Source organism: Phaenicophaeus curvirostris, chromosome 18 (genome assembly GCF_032191515.1).
Source record: "Phaenicophaeus curvirostris isolate KB17595 chromosome 18, BPBGC_Pcur_1.0, whole genome shotgun sequence".
NCBI classification, from domain to species: domain Eukaryota; kingdom Metazoa; phylum Chordata; class Aves; order Cuculiformes; family Cuculidae; genus Phaenicophaeus; species Phaenicophaeus curvirostris.
This window is the reverse complement of record NC_091409.1, coordinates 15130902-15148027: the sequence shown is the minus strand read 5'-3', so window position 1 is coordinate 15148027 and position 17126 is coordinate 15130902. Positions and strand designations below refer to the sequence as shown.

Below are 17126 nucleotides of genomic sequence, written 5' to 3'. Positions count from 1 at the left end.
ACTGGAGGGGCTTTGAGGTCCCCTCCAACCCAACCCAGTCTGTGATTCCATGATGAGGGCTCAGAGCGGCTGCTAGCCCTGGGGAGCTGGGAGCCGGGCTGGAGGAGCAGCGAGCGGCGGGGAACACGGGGAGCCCGGAACGCTTGTGCCCGGAACGCTTGTGCCCGGAACGCTTTTGTGGCCGTCGCGCGGCGCCGCCGTGGCGCTTCCGGCGGGCGCGGGGTGGTTTCCGGTGGCGGCGATGGCGGCGGGGCTGGAGCCGGAGCTGGCGCGGCAGCTGTTCGAGGAGGGCGCCGCCGTGGTGGCGCTGGGCGTCCCCGAGGGCACCGAGTTCGGCATCGACTGCGGCGCGTGGCGCGTGGGGCCGCGGTTCCGCGGGCTGAAGATGGTGCCGCCGGGGCTGCACTTCGTGCACTGCAGCGCGGGCGGCGGGGCCGGGCCCCGCTCCGGGCTCTTCCTCAGCCTGCGGCGCCGCGAGGTGCGGCCGCTGCGCTGGGACGCGGCCCTCGAGGCCCTGCGGCCGCTGCCGGAGGGGGACGGCGAGGCGCTGCGGGAGAATCTGCGGGAGCTCGACCCGTTCCTGGGGCCGTACCCGTACGAGAGCCTGAAGAGGTGGGTGTCCCTCAGCGGGTGCCTCAGCCAGGCGGCGGTGGAGAGGCTGCAGCCCGAGAGCGGGCTCGTCTGCGCCTTCTCGGAGGTGCTGCCGGTGGCGGCGGGGAGGCACAGCAGGGACCGGGCCGAGCAGCGCCTGCCCCGCTTCGATAGCGAGTGCCGGAGCTACGCCGAGGGGCTGGCGAGGCTGCCCCGCATGGAGCCCCGGGCCGGCACCCGCATCAGGTTCACGGAGCTGCCCGAGCAGACGTACCCCGAGGGCGCCACGCCGCAGGAGATAACCCGGCACAGCATGGACCTCAGCTATGCTCTGGAGAAGGTGATCGAGCAGCGCTACGCCAGCCAGCCCCAGGAGCTGCTTGGTGAGTCCCATCTGCCCTGGGGAGCTTTGGGGGAATAAAGCTATAGAGTCATAGAATTGCTAGGTTGGAAAAGACCTTCGATATTTTCAAGTCCAGCCGTACCTGAAACTCAACCACCTCCCTGGGCATCCTCTGTCTGTGCCTGAGAACCCTTTCAGTAAAGAAATTTTTCCTGCTGTACAGTCAGAACCTCCCCTGGCACAGCTTCAGGCCATTTGAGGTGCTGAGGGGCACGGTTTAGTGATTGATAGGAATGGTTGGACTCGATGATCCAGTGGGTCTTTTCCAAGCTAGTGATTCTGTGATTCCTCTCGTCCTGTCACTTTGGAGAAGAGACCAACACCCACCTCTGCACAGCCTCTTTTCAGGCAATCGTAGACACTGATAAGGTCTCCCCTCAGCATCCTTTTCTCCAGGCTAAAGGATTTCATAGAATCGCAGAATGTCCTGAGTGGGAAGAGACCCACAGGGATCATTGACTCCAACTCCTGTCCCTGCACAGGATAACTCCAACATTTACACTGTGGCTCTGAGGGCTTTGGCCAAATGCCTCTGGAATATTGTCATACTCAGCACCGTGACTGCTTCCCTGGCAACTGTTCCAAGGCTCCACCACGCCTTAGGGAAAGAACCTTTTCCTGATGTCGAGCCTAACCCTGCCCTGTGCCTTGAGGCATCACTGTCTACAGTTACCTGGAAAGAAGGTTGTAGCAAGGTGGGTGCTGGTGTCTTCTCCCGAGTAACAAGTAAGAGGATGAGAGGGGATGGCCTTGAGTCACTCCAGGGCGGGTTCAGATTAGACATTAGGAAAAACATCTTCACTGAAAGAGTTCTCAGGCACTGGCAGAGGTTGCCTAGGGAGGTGGTTGAGTCCCCATCCCTGGAGGGGTTTAAAAGATGGGCAGATGAGGTGCTTGGGGATCTAGTTTAGTAGTGGACAGGTATGGTTGAACTCAATGATCTCAAAGGTCTTTTCCAACCCAGTGATTCTGTGGTTCAAATCTGTGAAGGTCCCAAAGTGTGGGTTTGCTTCATGGCAGGATGGAGGGAGGGCTTGGGAACCCAGCCGAGCTGGAGCCTGGAGGCTACTGAGGTTTGGAATAAGCCTTTGGTTCTCCCTTCTTCTATTTTTTTCTGTATTAACATTACACAATTTATTCTTTATGAAAATTGTTAAAGACAGCTTTAGGATGCACAAGGGATGAATTATCTTAGGAAATGGCGACGCCCTCATCCTGGCAGAACAGCCGATGCCAAGCAACCAGTGCAAGGAACCCTAACTCTTCATTTAGTGAGGAAAAATCTGTTAATGTACCACTCACCTCTGTTTCCCCACAGCCCCTGTGTTCCAGGACAGCAGCGTTTGCACTCCCGTGTAGCTCTGGAAACACAGGCACCTGGTGGGTGAATGCTTGCAGGATAACAGCAGTGTCTGATTTCTCATGTGAGCATCAGTTTGAGAGCATAGATGACACGAGAAGCCCTTAGGGGGCTGATTGCCAGTACAGTCGCTCTCCAAGGGCGATAATTACACTGAGAGGTAGACCTGCCCCATTAGGCTTTGCTTTTTTCCACTTGAAGAGCAGAACATTAGGAAATAGTCAGAGTTGGGAGTAATGACTGCTGTTAGCAGAATTACTGGACAGGCAGAATGCTTCTGCAAAAGGCAAATGCAGAGTTTGATGCAGTCATTTACTGGGTTTTTGAGAGGACATGTACCGTGGGTATGATTTTGCTCTTACATGTGTTCTGTTTTGTTTTCCTTCATTGAATATCCGCAGCCGAGTTGCAGTTTGCCTTCATCTGCTTCCTGATCGGGAATGTGTATGATGCGTTTGAACACTGGAAAAGACTCTTGAACATCCTGTGCCGATCTGAAGATGCCATAGGGAAGTACCAAGACCTTTACATCAATCTCATTTCGGTGCTGTATCACCAGCTCAATGAAATTCCAGCTGATTTTTTTGTGGACATTGTCTCCCAGGACAACTTTTTAACCAGCACTTTACAGGTACATTTGCAGCTCTCCTGAAAAGTGGGAGTGGGAAGAGAGGGCAAACAGGAGGTCAGAGCAAAGTTGGGGAGCAAATGCAGATGGAATTAAGCTACAGGAGATAGTGAGCCGGTCTAAGCACATGTGTTTTCTTTTGCTTTTTCCCTGTGTTATTTGCAAAGAAATGCCCTTTGCATCTCAGAGTTGGATCTGCCCCAAAGAGTCTAATGCAGTGTGAGACTGAGTTAGTCTGCATGCAGAGAGGCCAGCGAAGTGAGGCAGTGTGAGGAGATGGGAGAGGCAATGAGAGAGTTGGGCTTGTTCAGCCTGGAGAAGAGAAGGTGAGAGACCTTAGAGCAGCTTCCAGGACTGAAAGGGGCTCCAGGAAAGCTGGGGAGGGGCTCTAGATCATGGAGTGCAGAGACAGGGCAAGGGGGAATGGTTTTCATTTGCAAGAGGGGAGACTGAGAGGAAGAAATGTTTTGCTGTGAGGGTGGGGAGGCCCTGGCCCAGGTTGCCCAGAGCAGTGGTGGCTGCCCCATCCCTGGAGGTGTTCCAGGTGTTGGATGGGGCTTGGAGCAACTGGATCCAGTGGGAGGTGTCCCTGCCCATGGCAGGGGTGAGACTGGATGGGCTTTGAGGTCCCTTCTGGCCCAATCCATTCTGTGATTCTGTGATATGTGGTCAGCTTGAGTGATATGTTTAGTATTCAGAGAAGCTGCAGTGAAACCTTACTGAGCTTAGGGCATTGACAGTATTTAAGAAGCTTTTCCGTTCCTGTTAGCCCTAAGCAAAGCTGAGGATTTCCTCTAATCAGATTCTTATCCAGAGGTACTTCATGGTTAGTGCAAAATGCAGAAGACGCTGCTACTATGGAGACACAGGCAAATCTGTAATTCAGCACAGTTAAAACTAGTTACCCCCACTGATGGTGACCACGTGAACAGCTCAACAAACAGATTGAGCAAAACTTGGTCAAAACAGAAAAAGAAAAAAGGCAAAACTAGATCCTGGTGAAGCTCAGCAGTGGAGATGTGAACTCAGCAGAAACCATAGTTAAATTATGTTGCATGTGCTTGATGCACGTTGGTGCTGCCTTCCCCTCTCTCTGGGAGCGATCGCGTTCCTCTGTGCTTAACTCCAAATTCTTGCTGTAGATTTCGGGAGTAGGGAGCTATTTGTTTTTAATTTGCTGGGTGAAACATTATGGAATGGATCTGGAGTGCAGGGGTTGTGGGAGCAGCTGAGGGCCCTGGGGCTATTTAGCCTGGAGAAGAGGAGACCTCATTGCTCTCTGCAGCTCCTGGAGAGAGATTGTGGGGAGGTGGGTGCTGGGCTCTGCTCCTAAGTAAGAAGGGATGGGACAAGAGAAAAGGGCCTCAAGTTGTGCCAGAGGAGGTTTAGATTGGATATTGGGGAAAATTTCTTTACTAACAGAGTGGTGAAGCACTGGCAGAGGCTGCCCAGGTGGAGTCTCCATCCCTGGAGGTGTTCAAAAAACATGTGGCCGTGGCACTTGGGGACAGGGTTGAGCAGTCACAGTGGGATTGAGCTGACAGTTGAACTAGATGAGCTGACAGGTCTTTTCCAACCTCAATGATTCTGTGATTCCATGTTAATCAATTTACTTTCTTCACTTTTTTTTAAATTTTGGATTCATAAGAATCTCTTATTTTTATTGAATTTTTGTTGGTAGTTTCTTTCCTTCCCTTTACAGGATTGGCAAATCTGGCTCTGATTGCAGCACACTCACACAGTAGCCTTTTGCACTGTCAGTTTACAGCAGTACAAAGAATGTGTGAACCAGCCATTCTTCCCATCTGAAGGGGATTTTGGAAGCAACCTTTCTTGCTGATTGTCTTTCCTTTTTGGTTACCCGAGTCATATGCGCCCTTGGGTTAATAGTATCACAGATTGGTTTCAGTTGGAAAAGACCTTTAAGATCATCGAGTCCAACCATTGTTCCTTGCTAAGTCTGCCACGAGATCAGGTCCCCAAGTACGACATCTACTCATCTTTTACACCCTTCCAGGGATAGGGACTCGACCACCTCCCTGGGCAGCCTCTGCCTTTGTTTGACAGCCCTTTCAGTAAAGAAATTCCTCCTAATGTACAAACTAAATCTCCCCTGGCACGACTTGAGGCCATTTCCCCTTGTCCTGTCACTGGCTACTATGGAGAAGAGACCAACCCTCACCTCCCCACAACCTCGTTTTAGGTAGTTACAAAGAGCGATGAGGTCTCCCCTCAGCCTCCTCTTCTCCAGACTAAACAGCCCCAGGGCCCTCAGCCACTCCCACAACCCCTGTTCTCCAGACCCTTCCCCAGATCCATTCCCTTCTCCAGATGCACTCCAGCTCCTTAGCGTCTTTCCCAGAGTGAGGGGCCCAAAACTGACCCCAGGATTCGAGGTGCAGCCTCATCAGCACAAAGTGCAGGGGGACGATCCCTTCCCTGCTCCTTCTGGCCACCCCATGGCTGATCCAAGCCTGGAGGCTGTTGGCCTTCTTGGCCATCTTGGCTCGTTTTCGGCTGACTGTCAGTCAGCACCCTGGGTCCTTCTCTGCCAGGCAGCTTTCCAGCCACTCTTCAAGCCTGGAGCGTTGCGTGGGGCTGTTGTGACTCAAGTGCAGGATCTGGCACTTGGCCTTGTTGAACTTCTTGCAATTGGCTTCAGCCCCTGGATCCAGCTTGCCCAGACCCCTCTGCGGACCCTGCCCACCCTCAGGCAGATCAATGCTCCCACCCAACTTAGTATTTATCTGCAAATTGACTGAAGGAGCGTTTGATCCCCTCGTCCACGTTGTTGGTGAAGATATTGAACAGAACTGGTGCTAGTATTGAGCCCTGGGGGCATGGCTTGTGACCAGCCCCCAGCTGCCTGCTTTATAGGTGGTAGAATCTGATGCCTCTGGGTGGCTGCGCTGGCTTCAGCGACCACTGCAAAGCCCTTACAGGAGTCCCCAGGCTCCTGGTAACAATGAGGAAATTAGCCTTATTGTTGAACTGAGCTGCTCCGTGCTAGAAGTTCTCTGTTGCTCTGCTCCTGTGATTCCCCTGGTGCCAGGGGACCTCTGGGCCTTACCCAGTGACTTTACACACCCAGCTGTCAGAGTCAACAGTCAGAGGGGGACGTAAGCAGGTGGATCACGGCAAGTGCAGAGCGATTTCTGTGGTGGGAGCAGATTATCTGTGTTAGCTTTCAATACAACAGCTTTGTTTTTTGGAGCTTGATTGAAGGCAACGCGAGTACAGCGTAACCTCCACTGAATGTGCTGCCCTAACGTTGTTGGAAGAAAGAAAAATACTGGTGAAATAACTAACTTAATGTGCAGTTCATTGAGGAGAAGTGGGAAGTATCATCTTTCCATTCTTCTTTAATAGCAGCCTTGCTGAGTACAAGAGTTCTGCTCCAAAGAGGCAGTTTCATGGTAGAATAAGCAAGGAAAAGGCAAATGATCATAAACAAAGCAATGAGTCTTGCTGCTCCTCGTCAATGTTTTATCCAGCTGTCAGAAGGTCTCTGCCAAATAAGAGCCTGCTTATTCCCCACAGGGCTTTCCTTCACCTCCAATGTGCAATGATTTTTTTTCTCTGGCTTTGAAATATAAGTTTCTTCCTCTGGAAATGAATTTGGGATGATAAGAAGATAAGATGATGCAGAAGCAGGCTGGTGAGGGATGGGCTCTGAGGCCAAATGCCCTCTTTGATCACACACAGACACTTTAACTCTCAATATTGTGAATGTGTGAAAACAGGTTTGTGGGGGTTTAGATGACAGAGGGGAGCCACCTGCAGAGGTCAGTCTGGATGGCAGTGCCCTGTGCTCCAGGGAATGGCTGTGCTGGGAAAAACTGGACTCTATCCAGAGAGCCCTCAGTCCTCTCTTACCTTCAAGATCATTTTATTGAGTTTCCTCAGCATCCTAAGGTGCTGGTGATACCATTTAACAATACTTTGGCGTGTAATTACCTGTTGGCCTCTTTGACGCCTGCTGTAAAACCAGTTACGTGGCAAATGAAAACTGAGTCTTTTTCAGTTTTTATCTTTCTGCTCAGACATTTTTATTTTGCACCCACTTAGGAGCATTTCAGAATTCCACGGTACGTATTAAATTCCATGTGCACTTCTGCTTCAAACGAAGTTGTTATCTTAGTGCAAATATTTCTAGCGCGGACCCAGTGGAATGAAGGTGACTCCTTTGGTCGGGGCGATGTTCATCCTAGAGAAGAGAAGGCTCTGGGGAGACCTTAGAGCAGCTTCCAGGACTGAAAGGGCCTCCAGGAAGGCTGGGGAGGGGCTCGCGATCATGGAGTGCCGGGATGGGACAAGGAGGAATGGTTTTCAACTGAAAGAGGAGAGATTGGGATGAGATCTTAGGCAGAAATGTTTTGCTGTGAGGGTGGGGAGCCCCTGGCCCAGGTTACCCAGAGCAGTGGTGGCTGCCCCATCCCTGACAGTGTTGAAGGCCAAGCTGGATGGGGCTTGGAGCAACTGGATCTGGTGGGAGGTGTCCCTGCCCATGGCAGGGGACATTGAAACTGGGTGAGCTTTGAGGTCCCTTCCACCCTAAACCACTCCAGGATTTTGTGATTCTCTGTCTGTCTCCATGGTGGGATAGGAGGAGAAGTGCAGGCAGTTTTCAGAGTGGTTGATCCCTTAACTGTGGCCTATCCTGAAACTTTCCCTGGTGCACCCTGCTGATGACATTGTTGTAGGAAAGAGATGCACATCTTGTGCCGTGGCTAAGTTCTCACTGACCTCTGCTCTCTTCTTTTAGGTGTTTTTTTCCTGCACATGCAGCCCTGCTGTTGATGGGACCCTAAGGAAGAAGGCTGAAAAATTCAAGGCTCACCTGACAAAGAAGTTTAAATGGGACTTTGATGCAGAGCCTGACGACTGTGCTCCTATAGTGGTAGAACTTCCTGAGGGCGTGCAGGTGGACTAAGCAAAATGCTTGCTTAGAAACAGCTTTTTACAATAACTCGTTCTCCAACCTTGTGAGTTTCCTAAGGTGTGTTTGTGAGGCTGACTCCTCTTTCTGCTATGGAGGCAGATGTGGAAAACCTAGGAGAATTCCTGACTTTGTAAGGAGACCAGGATTATTGAAGGTGTTTGAGTATTGTCATACAGTTACTTTGGGCACCTTGTTTTCTCCCCCAGCTCTCCTGCAGCATCTCCTCCTGGACACAGGTGAGCCCTAGATCCCTGCTCCGTTACCTCCTTCTGGGCTGGAGGGGTCACCCTGTTTGGAGGCCAGCTGTGGTTCACACTTGAAGCCTCTGCTGCTCCTATTTGGTGCCTCCTGAATGAGCAGTTTTAAGCCCATGGGACTGGTTATTGCAGCTTTTGACAGGCTGGACCCAGGCTGTGAACTGAGCAGCTCTGCTCTTCCTAGGCTTCTGTTGCAGGGAGGTAACCCCAACTGTTTCAAAACTGTGTGGGGTGCTTATGCTGCTCACTGTGATTTATTGCAGTGACCTGTTGTGGAGGAGGACTCAAAGCCACAGCAGAATTCCTCCCATTTCATACCCCTGGTACCTACTGTTCTGTAAAAACTTCCTGTATTTACTGCTGACTCTCTGTTTAAGCCTGATGTAAAGTGAAGTTATTGGTTTGGTAACAAGAAATAGAGTTATTGAACACCCGAGTCTTGAAGAAGAGAACCAGCATGAGAAAGAAGTTGGACTTCCACATGAACTGAATTCCCTGGTTTGTAACAGTTGGAAATCTTTTGTATTTTCACTGGTGCCAGTCCCTTCTTTCTCCTCATTTCGCACAGGCAGGTTCTAAGAAAATGTGAGATGCTTGTTCAGAGCTGTGCAGGGACTTGGTCCTGCCACTCGCTTGGTACATCCTCGGCTCTTGCACTCCTTGTCTGTGTGCGTGTCTAACAAGCTAACACTGTTTGTTAGTCTTTTCTAGCACAAAATAAATCTCAAGAGACCCTTGCCTACAGAAAACATGGTTGTTTAGTTATTTAGCTAAAGCTTGTGGTGCAGTGACGCTGCCCTCTCTCTTACTGGGATTTCCATTGTCCCCAGAAGGGACATCACAGTGGTACTGGGGACATCCAAGGACAACTCACAGTACAATGGTACACAGCATGGCACAAAGGGCAGCATGTTCTGGGAAGCAGGTATGTGGTGAGGTCGTTGCAGATAATCAGGAATCAGCTGTCAGAAGCCCTCCTCTCCCCCTCAGTGCTGTCCCTCCCTGCCCTCCAGGGCTCTGCACTCCATGACTCCGGTGTCCCGATGTGTCCGTTCTGAATGCACTTCATATTAACTGCAAGCCCAGAGGGGAGGGTACTCCCATTTGGCATGTGCTTAGTTCTTAAGTCTTGCTTTCTATGCTTTCTTGTCCTTTACACCCGTGAGATCTTTGGTACAGAGCTTTGCCTGTCCTCGTGTCTTGCTCTTTGTGTCACAGGCAGCATTAGCACCATCTTTGCAGTTGCCAGTTGGGCAGATAATTTGTAAGGCATGGTCCTAGCTTTGACCAAAGATGCCTTTTCAGTCAGCTGGCTCTTTGCACTGACCTGATGGTTGGTTCTGTTCCTTCGGAGCAGAACACCAGTCACTGCTGAGTAGGAAGTAGTGAAGTCAGTGTGGAGCCTGGGGCCCTGCCGGTGTGGAAGGCAGAGGGGCACAGTGCTCGGCAGCTGCAAACCGATCTGGCCAGGCACCGCTGGGGCTTTGCAGGCTGTCCTGGTGCCACCCTTGTTTGATGAGCATGATAATTTGGGTGTGTCTTCACCATCCAGAGGGACCCGGACAGGCTGGAGAGGTGAGACTGTGAGAACCTTGTGGAGTTCCACAAGGCCAAGGGCAAGGTCCTGCGCCTGGGTCAGGGCAATCCCAGCACAAACCCAGGCTGGGCAGAGAATGGATTGGGAGCCTCCCTGAGAAGGACTTGGGGTGCTGGGGGAGGAGAAGTTCAACATGAGCCGGCAACATGTGCTCACAGCGCACAAAGCCAAACTGTGTCCTGGGCTGCATCCACAGCTGAGGGACCAGCAGGGCGAGGGAGGGGGATTCTGCCCCTCTGCTCTGCTCTGGTGAGACCCAACCTGGAGTCCTGAGTCCAGTTCTGGAGTCCTGAGCACAGGGAGGACATGGAGCTGTTGGAGTGAGTCCGGAGGAGGCCACGGGGATGATCCGAGGGCTGGAGTATCTCCTGTATGAGGACAGGCTGAGAGAATTGGGGTGGTTCAGCCTGGAGAAGAGAAGGCTCTGGGGAGAACTTAGAGCAGCTTCCAGGACTGAAAGGGGCTCCAGGAAAGCTGAGGATGGGCTCTGGATAAGGGAGAGCAGGGAGAGTATGAGGGGGAACAGTTTTGAACTGCAAGAGGGGAGATGGAGATGAGATTTCAGGGAGAAATGTTTTGCTGTGAGGGTGGGGAGGCCCTGGCCCAGGTTGCCCAGAGCAGTGGGGGCTGCCCCATCCCTGGAGGTGTTCCAGGCCAGGCTGGATGGGGCTTGGAGCAACTGGATCCAGTGGGAGGTATCCCTGCCCATGGCAGGGGTGGAACTGGATGGGCTTTGAGGACCCTTCCAACCCAAACCATTCTAGGATTCTATGAGGAAAGAGAATATAATTGTTCTTCCATTGTGCTTTCTTCCTATTTGCCAGGTTGCTGTAGGGAGAGGTAATACTTTTTATACGAGCCACAAAGTAGGTGTGGGGAAACTCGCCTCTGGGGCCTGTTTTACATCCATTCCCTTTGGATGTGAAACAGAAACTGTGAACTTTCAGTTAAATAAAAGTTGAGGTGTTCAGAATTCAGCTGTGTTCTGTGAATCAGGTGCACACCAAGGGGAAAGGGAAGCCGGAGCATGTGAAGCGACATATGTTGGATGTTTGCAAGGTGGGGGTTATAACTCTGGGAGAGAAAAGAGTGCTGCTATTCCCATTTTAGTCAGCAGGAGGGAGGGTGTAAAAGGGAAGTGGTAAGATGTAGTAGAATATTTTCTTACATAGCATTGGGCGAGCGATGGCTGTGATTGCTCTGCCCCTTCTTCCAACTGAGATGAACGTAATGATCTGAGAGCAGAAGAGCGATTGTGTGTGTATGTAAACAAGCTTCGCTGCGAGCTAATGAAGGGTAATATGTGATGTGTTTGCAACACGGATCCAGCCATGAATTAGGGTCAGGACAAGCAGCTTTTAGTGCGTTGTGAAGCAGCACTGAAGCATGAGGTACATTGGCCTCCTGCTTACGCGGAGAGTTGTCCAGCTGCCAGAGTCATGCCGGTGGGGCAGCCTGGCATCATTCCCACCCCGTGACGCACTGTCCCTGCCGGCTCTGCTGGAGCGGGGGCCCTGCCGTGTCCTGGGTGAGCGTAATCCTTGGGGATCAGCAGTGGCTCCAGCTGATCACTGGGTACCCTCAAAGATGCGCTGCACACTGCATTGACAACTCAAAGCCCAGCGTGAGCGATTCCAGCCCCGAGAGCTGCTCTTCCTTTTTTTTTTTTTTTTCACACTTTCTCACCACCTCAATACTGATCGCCAAACCAGCGTTTGTGGAGACGTTTCTCCTGTATGCAGGCTCTGCATTGTTCTGCACCACTGCAAAGAGAGCTGCTTCTTATTCCAGCAACTTTGCAAATTCAGGGATGTGGAATGTGCCACCTCAGGCGTGGAACGCTGCCTCCCTGTTCCAGTGGTGTAGTTCACCCTTTATTCATTGGGAAGAGAAATGGTGCCTCTTGCTTTCCTAGTTCATGCGGCTTCCTTGGGGATTTCCACCACCTCCTCCCCAGCTGCCAGAAAAGCAACCAGACCGCTTCTGTTTTCTTCAGGTGGATTCCTGCTAATGGATGTTTTTGTATCACTGAAAACAGCTGGGTGGAAAAAGCCCTGGGAGTGCAGGTTGACAGCGGCTGAACATGATCCAGCAGTGGCCCGGGGGGGGGAGCAAGGAGGCCACCAGCCTCCTGGCTTGGATCAGCCATGGGGTGGCCAGCAGGAGCAGGGAAGGGATCATCCACCTGGGCTCAGTGCTGGTGAGGCTGCACCTCGAATCCTGGGGTCAGTTTTGGGCCCCCCACTCCAAGAAGGACATTGAGGGGCTGGAGCGTGTCTGGAGAAGGGAACGGAGCTGGAGAAGGGTCTGGAGAACAGGGGTTGTGGGAGCGGCTGAGGGCCCTGGGGCTGTTTAGTCTGGAGAAGAGGAGGCTGAGGGGAGACCTCATTGCTCTCTGCAGCTCCTGGAAAGGAGTTGAGGTGAGTGCTGGTCTCTTCTCCCAAGTAACAAGGGATGGGATGAGAGGAAATAGCTTCAAGTTGCACCAGGGGAGGTTTAGATTGGGTATTAGTTAAAAATGTCTTTACTGAGACAGTGGTGAAGCCCTGGAACTGGCTGCCCAGGGCAGCACTGAAGTCCCCATCCCTTAGGGGGTTCAAAAACCATATGGCCGTGGCACTTGGGGACATGGATTACAGGCACGGTGGGGTTGGGCTGGATGCACTGAAAGGTCTTTTCCAGCCTCAATGATTCTGTGACTCTACGACGAACGTACACAGTGTTGTTTTGTAACCCAGACTGGGTTTGTGTGGCAGCTCTTGCTCCCGTGACAGCAGCGCTTCCAGACCTTGAGCAGCACCAGGTCTGTACGGTGTTAGACGTTCCCCCTACACATGGAGGCTGAGCTCTTGTCCCGCAGCTTTCACCATCTAGATGCAAACTGAACGTGAAAGGGAGCAGGTGAGGAAGCTGCACAAAGCGATCAGTGACTGCAGCTTCTTAGTGCTGTGGTTTTACATTGGAAGGGAGCTCAGGGTTAATCGTTATATGAACCAGCAACTCTTTCCTGACGCTTTCACCTTTAGTGCTTAATGGTGAGTTGGATTTGTGGCTGTTTGCTGAATATTTTCTTCTGCTAACCTCAGCCTTTCTGTTTCGGTTCCAGTCTGTTTCTATTTTTATTAGCCTTTTCTAGTGTTTGTTACTACTGTACCCTTATTTTTCTAATCCAGAAGTAACAAATGATTGATGTCCATTTGCCATTTGTACCTCTGACAAATACCAGGAGCGAGAGACATTTCAGGGTCTCTTAGACCTACACCCCCTCTGGCTCAGTGTTTATTCCTGCTCCTGCTTTCACAGCTGGACACGGGCTGTGCTGCTGCTGCAGATGGAGCAGCTGCCACTGAGCTCCTGGAGTGTGGAAAAAGATGAAATGGAACATCTTGATCCCTACCACTGTAAAAGGAAATTGGCTTCCCCAGATATTGCTGTTCATTGTCTAACGAAGCTGCGACAGTGGGTGATTCTGCAGCCCCGTTACTATAAAAGGGATGTGCTGGGCATGGTCATTCCTTCCCAGTGCGGCGGTCATTCTTTCCTGGTGTGGTCAGCGATTTCATAGCTATTTCTGCTCCCTCCCTGAGAATCTCCACCTCCTGGAGCTGCCGTGTGCCCGGCAGAGCAGGGCTGGGATATGGCAGTGCAGGAGCCTGTCCCACGGAGGCAAGTGGCGTGTGACCCACGGAGCGGAGCTGGAGCACGAGTGGGAGGATGCTCTGGAAAGTGTGGGCTCTGCTGGAGCCTGTAATTAACGCACAGGAGCCAACAACTCTGCAGGGGCCTCATTAAGAGAGCGTAAATGAGCTGTAAGGCAACCTTATTACAAATAAACTCCAAATAAGTCAATCAATAGAAGGAAAAATCCATATATACAGAACTGTTGGAACCAATGCTTTCTGTGTGTAGGTCCAAAGCCTGTCTCAGTGGGACTGACCTGGCTGGATCCAGGGTCTGAGGGTCTTCGTAAGGAAGAAGCTGCCATCAAGACACAGCAGAACTGGGTGTTGAAGCTGCAGGCACCACAGGTTTGAAAGATAAAGGTTGTGTTTGTGCTGGTCATGGCGTGGCCCCAAGCCAAGGTGGCTCCTGCCAGGTCTCAGCTTTGGACAAGCGAGAAGTATGAGGGAGAAGGAAATGGGAGGATCAACTTCTCATCTCACGCAGCCCTCGAGAGCTGTGTCAGATCAGGTGCAACGCTGAGCTGAAGTGAGTCCCTGTGCTGGGTGGGATCCCATGGGATGCTGAGCTGGAGTGCGGATGCTTCTCCCACTTCAGAACCCTGAAGCTATAACACTTGAATCTTTCCCCCTCTGCAAGGGAGCTTGCACTGCAGACACAGCCGCCATGCAAGACCAGTAAGAGAAAGGCCAGCACCCAGGACCACTCCTGCGGGACCCTTTTTATTTCACTTGTCTCCTTGCCTGTAAAAATTGCATCTCTTCCTCCTGTAACCATTCAATATTGCAGGAAATCAACTGGAATTTGTAACTGGAATTTGTAAAGAAAGAGCAGTGAAATGCGCAGATGGTGAGCACGGAGCGGGTGGTGGTGAGCAAGGAGCAAACAGCTGCTCTGGCTGCTGGAGCTGCTGCAAGCCCACGGCCTGGGCTGGGGGCCAGGGGCCAGCACTGGCCCAGGGCACGTGCAGGACTCTCAGAAGATAAGGTAGCTTTACTCTGAGCTGCAGGCTCCAGACCTTTGTTTTCCCCTACAGGCAGGTTTAACCATATTTGATTTATTTAAGAAGTTGATTTTTAAAAGAAAAAAATTGCTTCTCCTGCCCAGCTCTGATCACTGTGCCTGAATTTATTAGGATGAGGGCAGAGTAAAGGTGATTCTGATGATTTTATACGTCACAGTAGATGTAAACCTTAATACAGGCAAGTTTCAAGTTTAAAGACATTTCTAAAAAATACTAATAACAATTAAAGGAAATGGATATTGTTTTACATTTTATATTCAAAAGTCCTTCAGCTGGAGAGCAGAAGGAAGAGCAGGTGGCATCCAGACAGGCTGTGGTGTCCCTGGAGGCTGCCGAGATTTGGAGATGGGGGATATCAAGGATGTTACTATGGAAAAGCTGGGTTTGGAAGAGAGCCCCCTCCCAGCGCTGAAGAAGGCTCGGGTTTGTCCTTGCTTTGGAGATATTGGATGTTGCACAAAACAAGAGCCATTTCTCTTGTCTGGACAGAAGTTGGAGTTCTCCTTCCTCTTGAGCAAGCCAAGAGGTGGCCACATCCATTGGGAAGGGATCTCCAAGGCATACTAATTTCCTTAAGAATCTGATCTCTTCTGTTCTGTGGGGTTGGTTCTTTTAACGAAGCTCTATTTGTTTAAACACTGCAAGCTGCTGTTAATTGTGTCTTAGGAGCCAGTGTTGGATACCCCAAGCTCATTCCACAGCTGGAAGTTAGCAGTGGCACAAGTTGCCTGTGAGTCTCTTCTCTTACTGGTGAAGTTGCTCATAACTTTACCGAACTGGCAGGAAACCTGGGAGTTAACATTCCACGAGCAGCCCTGTTCATGATGGGGGTTCTTACAGCTTCCCCCCTAAAATATCTTTCCTTGTGTTCACAGAGAGAGAAGCCGCTTGCTCTGCCATCGCTGTGGAGACTCCCGTGAGGAGAGCATCACTGGGAGGAGGAGAGTCTTCATCTAGTTTGGGTAAAACAAGCTTTGCTGTTAAAAATAGCACAGGAAGGACCTGGATCTGTTGGAGCAAGTCCAGAAGAGGCCTTGGAGATGATCTGAGGGCTGGAGCACCTCCTGTGCGAAAACAGGCTGAGAGGGTTGGGGTTGTTCAGCCTGGAGAAAAGAAGGCTACGGGGAGAACTTGGAACAGCTTCCAGTGCTGAAAGGGGCTCCAGGAAAGCTGGGGAGGGGCTCTGGGTCAGGGAGGGCAGGGACAGGAAGAGGGGGAACGTTTTTCAGCTGAAAAGAGGGGAGATTGAGATGAGATCTTAGGGAGAAATGTTTTGCTGTGAGGATGAGGAGGCCCTGGCCCAGGCTGCCCAGAGCGGTGGTGGCTGCCCCATCCCTGGAGGGGTTCCAGGCCAGGTTGGATGGGGCTTGGAGCAACTGGATCCAGTGGGAGGTGTCCCTGCCCATTGCAGGGGTGGAACTGGATGGGCTTTGAGGTCCCTTCTGGCCCAATCCATTCTGTGATTCTGTTTCTATAAAATTAGATTGGATCAAGAAAGCTGCTTCTTTGCAGAGAGGGAGTTTTCAGTGAAGGAGAAGGACCTCTGGGTGGCTCTGTCTTCACAGGTTTGGCATTGGATATTGTATTTCTGCATGCACGCTGCATGAGCAACTTTATTTTCCGGATCCATTCTTAGGTTTTAAGTACTCGGCAGCAGTGGGTACTCCTGCCTGGGGAATGCAGCCAGCTGGAGACAGTCTTACTCTGGTCAGTCCAAGGAATTACTGTTAGCAGGCAGTTATCCCAGGGAGTGCTGCTTCATTGAACAGAACCAGCGCCAGCACTGAGCCCTAGGGATACCCCTTGCAACTGGCCACCAGCTGGATTTAGCTCCGTTCACCACAATTCTCTGGGCTTGGCCATCCAGCAAGATTTTCACCCAGTGAAGAGCACACCTTTCCAAGCCATAAGTTGTGAGCTTCTCCAGCAGGATTCTGGGGTAAATGATGTCAAAGGCTTTACTGAAGTCCAGGTAGACAACATCCACAGCCTCCCCTTCGCCCACTAAGTGGGTCACCTTGTCATAGAGGGAGATCAGGTTGGTTCAAGCAGGACTTGCCCTTCATGAACGTAAGCTGGGCCTGATCCCCAGTTGACCTGCACATGCTTGGTGAGTGCATGTAGGTCTGCAATAACCTGCTTTTCAGGGACAGTTTTTCCCTCCGGGCAGGGGTCGGCTGTTCACAGTAACAGGAAGGCATTTTTTTTTTCTTTAATAAGGTTTGCTAGAGGTTTTTATGTAGATGCATTAACAGGTGTTCACTCAATGCTGCTTGTTCCTCCCCTGTGTAAGTTCTTGTGCTCTTCAGGTTACTGTGAGCTGCTGAAACAGGTAAAATGCAGGGTACTTGAACCCCTGTGTGCACCGAGGGGACCCCGAGCCTGGCCACAGTTGATCACACTGCTGATGGGGATGGCTCGCTCCTGGGAGATGTGTGGGTAGCGGGTCCGGAGCAGGCTGGTGACACGGGGTGCAGCCCAGCTCCTGCCACAGGACCCCCTGCTCACACCTAACCCCATCTGTGAGACTCACACATCTTGCTGCCTTGGATTCCTGGCATCTGGACGGGAGGTGATGGAGCAGGGATGAGCTGGCAGACCTCACAGCAAGCGGGGAGAGGAGGCGATTCAGGCAGGAGAAGC

The 17126-nt window shown here is 51.6% G+C and overlaps 1 protein-coding gene across 1 annotated transcript; it reads left to right on the top strand.

Moving 5' to 3' along the window:
• The first annotated feature begins 231 nt into the window (after nucleotides 1-231).
• Nucleotides 232-9879, top strand: AAR2 (AAR2 splicing factor). Its single transcript, XM_069871771.1, has 3 exons — nucleotides 232-974; nucleotides 2756-2985; nucleotides 7748-9879. Exons 1-3 carry the CDS (start codon nucleotides 242-244, stop codon nucleotides 7913-7915), a joined length of 1131 nt encoding a protein of 376 aa, XP_069727872.1. The 5' UTR covers nucleotides 232-241; the 3' UTR covers nucleotides 7916-9879.
• Nucleotides 9880-17126: the final 7247 nt, after the last annotated feature.